The sequence below is a fragment of the Chanos chanos genome, chromosome 7, assembly GCF_902362185.1.
Source record: "Chanos chanos chromosome 7, fChaCha1.1, whole genome shotgun sequence".
Lineage (NCBI taxonomy): Eukaryota > Metazoa > Chordata > Actinopteri > Gonorynchiformes > Chanidae > Chanos > Chanos chanos.
This window is the reverse complement of record NC_044501.1, coordinates 34,040,104-34,047,741: the sequence shown is the minus strand read 5'-3', so window position 1 is coordinate 34,047,741 and position 7,638 is coordinate 34,040,104. Positions and strand designations below refer to the sequence as shown.

Below are 7,638 nucleotides of genomic sequence, written 5' to 3'. Positions count from 1 at the left end.
TTTTTTTTTCTTCTTCGGAGAAAGAAAGAAAGGAAAAAAAAAAACCCCCAAAAAGAACAAGGCAACAGAAAAAAATGAACTCATTCCAGTGCAGCATATCTAAACCCAGACGGTAAAGAGCTAGATCACTTTAAACAATGAGTTACAATCCGTCCATCAAGCTTGTTAGCCTTTTTATAGGCTAACGTCAAAGGAATCACCCTGTCGAAAGAAGAGGAGGAAAAGAGAGTGTGTGAGTGTGTGTGTGTGTCCGTGAGCACAGGGCCTTTAAACCCCATCCTGCTCCTCTGCCCCCTTCCCCCCACCCTGTGAATGCTGGGGAGGTTAACAAATTTTCCACACACCTCCCCAAATGTGTTGTGTGATGACGTGATGTGTTTGTTTCTGCCTAAAAGGTCCGTTTAGTGAGGTGAAGAGCGCGGTCCGAGTTCCAGAGGGTGAAAGAGTCGATCGGGCTCGGTCGACCGCTGTTCAACCGCAAGGACCAGCAACCTTATCCATCCATCCATCTATCTATCTCTCCCTCTCTCTCTCTCTCCTTTCATCCCTCTCACCACACCCCAACCCCCCCCCCCTTTTTTTTGGACTGTCTCAATAAATATGAAATTAAAGGAAAGTGATCAAGGAACCAGCAAAAACAAAAATGACTATCTATGTTTCATACTCCTCCATCAACTCCATTTCCTCAAACTCAAGTGTCCTATCTCGCTCTATTTTAACATCTCTTCCTTACCTACAATTCTTTTACACCACCAACCCCCCCGTCCCCTTTCTTCAGTGCTGGTAACCGTTTTTCATCAGTTCGGTATGAGCTCACACGTCAGTCGTCGAACCTGCTTAAGTGTGAGCTTAAAACGACTCCTCCGCTCCTCTCTCCCTCTATCCTCTCTCCTCCTTGTCACTCACAGTTTAAGCTCGTTGGCGATCTTCGAGGCGATGTTCTTGAAGGCGATGGACGTGCCGGATATCCGTTTGAAGCGCACGCCGTTGAGCGAGAGGCGGGGCAGCTTGCACACCTCCATCTCCCATTGGACGAAGTCGTCGTGGGCGGGGTTCCCGGCCATGCAGAGCAGCATGAAGCGCTCGCGAAGCTCGTACTCGCAGCTGTTGGCGTCTAGAACCTTCCGGATCTCTTTCATCATCTCGTTGGGCTCCATGGAGGAGGTGGTCTTCATGCTCCAGGTGAAGCGGAGGGAGCGCGGCTTGGACTGGTCCTTGACCGAGGACGGGGGTCCGGACGGGGGCCCGGTGCCGCTGCCCGGGGAGGAGGAGGAGAGCGAGTCCTTGTTTTCATCTCCGCCCGAGCCGCTCAGTGTTCCGCCGCCTCCGCCCTTCTCCGACTTGTCCACGGTGCTGCTCAGCATAGACCTACACAGAGACGGAGAGAGGTGATGGAGAGAGAGGGATGGGGAGAGAGAAGGACATTGAGAAAGAGCCAAGAGAGAGACAGAGAAATAAGTGGTAAAAGATGAGCGGGGGAGCAGGAGGGGACGAGAGGGGGAGAGAGAGAGAGAAAGAGAGAGAAGAACAAGAAAAACAGGAAAGGAGTTCAGACACGATAAAAGGAAGAATAAAAGAAGAAGGGGATAGATGGAGAGGGAGATCAAGATGGAGGAAAAGATTTGAGTGAGAGAGGTGAAGTTTCAGAGTGGTGAAAACAGTAGGAGAAAGAGGAAATGGATGAGGGAACAAACATGATTGGAGAAAAAGAAACGAGACATAAACAAAGGAATAAGAAAGAAAAAAAAAAATGCACAGATATGTGTGTGTGTGGGTGTGTGTTTATGTAAGACAGTGAAAGCCCTCTGCTCTTCTAAAACATTCATCTTTCTCTTTTAACGTTCCTTTCTCTGTCCTCGTCTTTCTTCCCAGTGACTCAAACAGGACACTGAACTCAGTCATACACACACACACACACACACACACACACACACACACACACACACACACACACAGGGCTGTCTGCTTTTAGCCAAAACAGGCAATGTGTGCAGGCCTGAGTCGGTGCAGCCCATCAATATTGTAAGTGAGAATATGACTGCATGAATAGAAAGTAACATGCTGCGTGCGCGTGTGCGTGTCAGCCACCGTCACAGAACACAGCAGCAGGAAGAGATCCACCAGAACTTTCTCTTTTCTTTCTCTCACTGTCTTTCCTCTCTCTCTCTCTCTCTCTCTCTCTCTCTCTGCGGTGTCAGATGGAGCCCACGCTGAGGTGGCTGTCACTGTAAAAGTCATCTGCATAAGCAGCACACGCTGTGCAGGGGACTCTGTCTAGACTACAACCTCCAGCCTCCAGCGCTGTCTCTCTGTGTGTGTGTGTGTGTGTGTGTGTGTGTGGAGCTCCCACCCTTCACATGCACCTCGTGTGTCTAACGTTACTGAGGCTGCAATTATAGCTACATCTATGTTTCCCATGAGCGGAAATATGAGCGGGAACCGCTGCCAGTGAATGGCTTTTTTTTTTTCTTTCCGCAGACGATGTTAGACTATGCATCTAAAAGGGAAGACAACACAGTGTCATCCACCTAAGTCCGAGTCCTGTTGCTAGAGCAGAAAACTTTCATCTGTGTGTATTTTTGTTTATTTATTTGTTTGTTTGTTTTTTAAATTGTGAAAGGGACAGACAGAAAGCAAGACATGGGATTACACAGAGACTGATCACTGATCTAAATGTCAACATTCATAAAATCAGGTAAAACAGAAGTTACAGAGCTCAAACACACACACACACAGGGTCTCAGACAGTCCAGGAGAGTAGGAGACACACACACACACACGCACACACTCTATACTTTGTCCGCTACTTCATTATTCCCAATTGGTTACAGCTACATTTGCTGTCGATCAATTAGCCTCTAGATTTGACCCCATCCTCCAGCCAATCACGGCTTCTTTCCTTCTACTGATCAGGTCTGATTAGCGAGATATTTTGGTCGACTCTGAGACGTTCGTGTTTTTTCTCACCTGCTGCCCTCCTCACGACCCTCTCCCTCATACGGGCTCCTCGAAAAAAATGGTGAATACAGTTTAGTGTTTGGGCCTGAAAAAATCATACTAGTCTACTTCCACCGAGAGCAGGGAAAAGAGTTCTAGCACCGACACTGGACGCTCCGCCCTCCACATTCACTTATCCCGTTCCATAACAAAAACAATGGTTTACTCATCCACTCAGACTGTCGGTGTGTGTGTGTGTGTGTGTGTGTCTACTTCACTCTAACTTCACTGGCTAATTCCAGTGGCGAGGATTCAATGTTGCACACAGTGAATTGTTTAGTGCTTCAAAGGCCAGAGTTTCTGTCAGTGTAGACAGTCCTGGTCCACTGAAGACCTTAACGAACGATGAGATGAGATAAAAGTATGGAATAAAGATGTTGGGTGCAATGTGTATGTATAGATATTAAATGAATAGACTGGATACTGCAGCTTGCCTATAGAACACTGTGCAGGACTGGAATACTACGGAACAGAATGGAATGGAACGGAATATGTGATGAAACAGAGCTCTGTCTTATGGAATGTTATGGAACGACATGGAATGGGAGGGCAGGGACTATCCGGGGCGCCTGAAAGGGTTTCAAATGAAAATAGAGGCCATCACCACGTATACTACAGCTGCCCAACACAGTTCTCCACCTACAGCCAGTCTACCTTTCACCAAGCAACCAGGCATAACCCCTCAAACAATAAGCATACAAACACACATTGGCTGAGAGACAGACAGACAGGCAGACAGATATAAACAGGCAGTCATGACACGACCAGCTAATGGCTGTTCAACTGCCATAACTGTCAGGCTGGGCGAATGCCACAAAAAGACACAGACAGCGTCAGACAAAGCAGACAGGATCAGTTACATACAGTCTGAGACATTGTTAATCAAGAGGTTTTCACATGATAGTGTATTTTAGTTATTTTGTTATTAGAGGTTAAATGAATGTAAGACAAGGCTACAGTTGCAACCTTAAGGACATTCAAGGAAAACCAGAAAAAAAAATCCTTGGTACCTCCTGCAAAAGAAAGATTGTTATAGTACACAACAGAATTCAAGAATGCTTTCATTTCACCAAAGTACTTCATTTTCTTTTTTCTGTCTCTCTCCCTCTCTGCCATTGGACTGGCTCTCTGGTTCTTTATCAAAGCAACACTGAGACATTTGACACTATTTCACCCTGCACTACAGTAACAATTCAGCTCCACCCTTGAGTCCAACAGAGTCACCATCACAGTCTCACAGTGTGAATTTGAGGCACTGAATAGGTAAGTGATGAGGATGACAAGTAGAGCGCCATCTAAAAACACTGTGACCACCAGAGGGCTCTGAATCCTAACGTACCCTAATCTCAACACAACTGCGCCCCCTGCTGGCCATTCCTAACACATGTATATGCACACACATCACATCATACAACTTTCAAATATGTATGTACTGTCTGGATTGACTTTTCAATTTGAGATGAAGACATGGTCTTAAGACATTCGTAATACCCAAGAGTTTAAAAGACAAAAGAAGACCCCCCTCCAGTCTTGCCAAGTGACCCATGTGTCTATTTGAATCAGTCATGAACTCTGCTGCACCAGAGTGCAGACAGGCAGAGAGAGAGAGACAGACAGACAGACAGACAGACAGGGAGAGAGAGAGAGAGAGAGAGAGGTGTAATCCAAAGCCAGCCAGTTACAGCTGTTGATGCCATCCTTGTTAAAAGAGTGAGAGCGAGAAAGAGAGAAAGAAAAGGGTGCACCTCCTGAAAGAGTGCAACACGAGATTAAAACAAGTCTTCCCCTGTCACTCGTGTCCATCATCCACTCCCTCTGTCAGGGCTTCCCGCCCAAAGACCTACTCAAATCGCCTTCATTTTGAAGCGAAACTCAAGGAGAACCCCCCCCCTCCCCTCGAGTTGAGGCGGTATACCAGGGAGCAGGTGTGTCTGCTATGAAGTTAGGGCGGAAATTTTTGGTTCTTGTTGGGGTTTTTTTTTGTTGTTGTTGTTGTTGTTGTTGCTGTTTGGTTTTTTTTTTTTAAGAGAGAAAAAGCTTTCACTTCCGTTTTAGGTTTTGAAACTGTCGTAACTGACCCAACATGTTTTGCTATGACATCACATTCTCTTTAAAAGATAATCTTAATTCTATGCTCCTATTTCACAAGAGGTAATCTGAGCTTGCCTGGACTGGACTCACACACACACAGGTATCTGGGACGCACGGGTGAAGTCAGCAGGTAATCTGATGGAGATGGGGATAAGGTGATGGACAGGAGGGAGGGGGGGGGAGAGAGATGGATTGGATGGGATGTTACTGTGCTGGTATTAGGGATTCGGTGGAGCCAGAGTTATGGGGTGAGGAAATGGGGCGTTAGTAACTGGCCATTACACAACACACAAAAACCAAAGACAAAACAAAAAAAAAAACAAAAAAAAAAAAAGAAAAGAAAGAAAAAAAAAGGGCCAACCACAGAGAACAGAGGGACGAGGCAAAAAGAGAAAATCAAAAAAATAAAAAAAGGTTCAACAAAACACCCAAAAAAACTGGAAAAGGGTTTACCAAAGAAAGAAAGAAACAAACAAACAAAAAAAAAAACTTAAGGCTTAAGGGAGAATTATGGTTGTGGTTGCCTACCTTCTGGGGAACCTGAACGACAGATTTCTACAAAAAAAACAAAAAAAAAAACGAAAAAAAAAGAAAGAAAAAATGAAAAGAAAAAAAGAAAGAAAAAAGAAGAGAAACAATAAAAAGAAAAAAGGAAAGAAAAAAATATATGTGTAAATATGACTCGGTTCAACAGTTGCAAAGTCACTTCTCCCTGCAAGCAAACGTGGGTGCAACATTCGTTCAACGCTACAGTAACGTTAAGGTGGCTTTACAGGGATCCATTTTAGAGGTTGTCTCTGGTGGAGCTAGCGATTCATATAAAGTCATTAGTATCGAATGGGTCATGCAAATTAAATAGAATTAAGACATCTCAAAACCACACAGTTAATGTGAAATAATCATTTTAAGCAAAATCTGTGAGAAAATCTATTACGCTGTTGATGTAACAGCTACAAATTGTGATAATATAGTCCAGTACTTTAGTAACAGGAATATGGAATGACAAGAAAGAAATGAACTGGTTTGTAAACCCTGAAAGACGAATGAGACATGACACCAATAACTGACAATTGAACATTTTTTATACACACAAACACAGAAATACAGACATTAGCACAGCATAAAACAAATAGCAAACACACTTAGCATCAGCAGAATCTGAAATGCACACAAGATCTATAATTTTAGTAAACAAGGTCTCTCTCTCTCTTACACACACACACACACACGTCAGGTCTTCCTGTGAATGACACCACTGCAGGTGGCAGCTCAGCCTCTCTCAATGCACTGACTTGTGTGAAAAACCCTGCAGTGTAGCAGAGAGGGAAGAGAGTGTCTGTTCATCTATATATATGTGTGTGTGTGTGTGTGAGTGTGTGTGTGTGAGAGAGAGAGAGAGAGAGAGAGAGTGTGGGGATATATCGGGTTAAAAAAAGAAAAAAAAAAAGAAAAGCGTGTGCCAACAGGAGGTGGGAGAAACGTCACTCTCAGGCTCCAGAACGGTTATGGAGGTCAGGCAACGTGATACGCCATTAAGCGTTAGCCTCTTCCAAACATTGTGGAAACGTTGCTAAAGCGTTGCGGGAACGCTGCTGTAAGGTAACCCCGGGGTTGGCGTGTGAGGCTCACTTCCTTTGAGGCAGGATGGCGGCACCAGTGAGGGCATGCCAAGGTGTCCCCGCCACAAGTATTTATAGAGCCTTAGAAAGCCATACCTCTGCTGTCGCCATGGTTACTGTCGCCATGGAGGTGCTGTAGCTAAAGGTGGTGAGGCTTTGGGAGTGTACTGGAACTAAGCGGTTGAGCTGACAAAACAGAAAAAATGGAGGTGTGTGTGTGTGTATGTGTTGTGGAATCTGTTTCCGCAAGTATTTCCAGAAAGAATGCCTTTCATGGGTACTCTCTTCTTTTGTTTTGCTGTGTGAATGTGTGAGTGTGAGTGAGATCTCATGGAGAAAAGTGAAGGTGTGGAGAACTCAGGAGTGTGCGTGCGTGTGTGTGAGTGTACATGTGTGGATGTGTGAGTTCACAAGGAAAATTGTTAAGGTGTGGAGAACTGAGGGGAGAGAGAGAGAGTGTGTGTGTGTGCATGTGTGTGTGTGTGCACGCATCAGGACAAATGTAAAGCTGTGGAGAAGAGGACGAGAGAGAGAGAGAGAGAGAGAGTGAGAGTGTGTGTGTGCGTGCGTGTGTGTGTGCGCTGTCATGGAGGACTGTAAAGGTGTGGAGAAAGGAGGAGAGGATGAGATTGTCTGACACTACGTGACCAGAGCATGTGTTGCCAGGCACATAATGAGGACTGGCCACCATCTTGTGTGTGATCACTGCCTGGGATGCGAGGGTAGGCTGTACGTGTGTGTGTGTGTGTGTGTGTGTGTGTGTGTGTACAAATAAGGGAGTTCCACATATAGAAACACACTCGGTTTAAGGCATCTTTACTGTGTGCAAACAAAACAGAGTAAGAATATTCCTCCACCTGAGTGCAGTGTGACGGCAGAGATGCCCTTAAAAGCCCTACACAAAATGAACATGAACATACACATACACACA

The 7,638-nt window shown here is 45.2% G+C and overlaps 1 protein-coding gene across 4 annotated transcripts in view; it reads right to left on the bottom strand.

Annotated features, from left to right (window-relative positions):
* Window positions 1–617: 617 nt before the first annotated feature.
* The window catches only part of mark2b (MAP/microtubule affinity-regulating kinase 2b), a 35,886-nt gene continuing 28,865 nt past the window's right edge, over window positions 618–7,638 (bottom strand). The window contains exons 17-19 of one of the 4 annotated variants that reach the window (XM_030779467.1): window positions 5,617–5,643; window positions 2,968–3,006; window positions 618–1,368 (exon numbers count right to left, since the gene is read on the bottom strand). In XM_030779467.1, the coding sequence (XP_030635327.1) occupies window positions 903–1,368; window positions 2,968–3,006; window positions 5,617–5,643 (532 nt within the window). In that variant the 3' untranslated portion in view covers window positions 618–902. The remainder of the gene's footprint in view (window positions 1,369–2,967; window positions 3,007–5,616; window positions 5,644–7,638) is intronic. The other 3 variants (XM_030779468.1, XM_030779469.1, XM_030779471.1) reach the window with 3 other exon arrangements.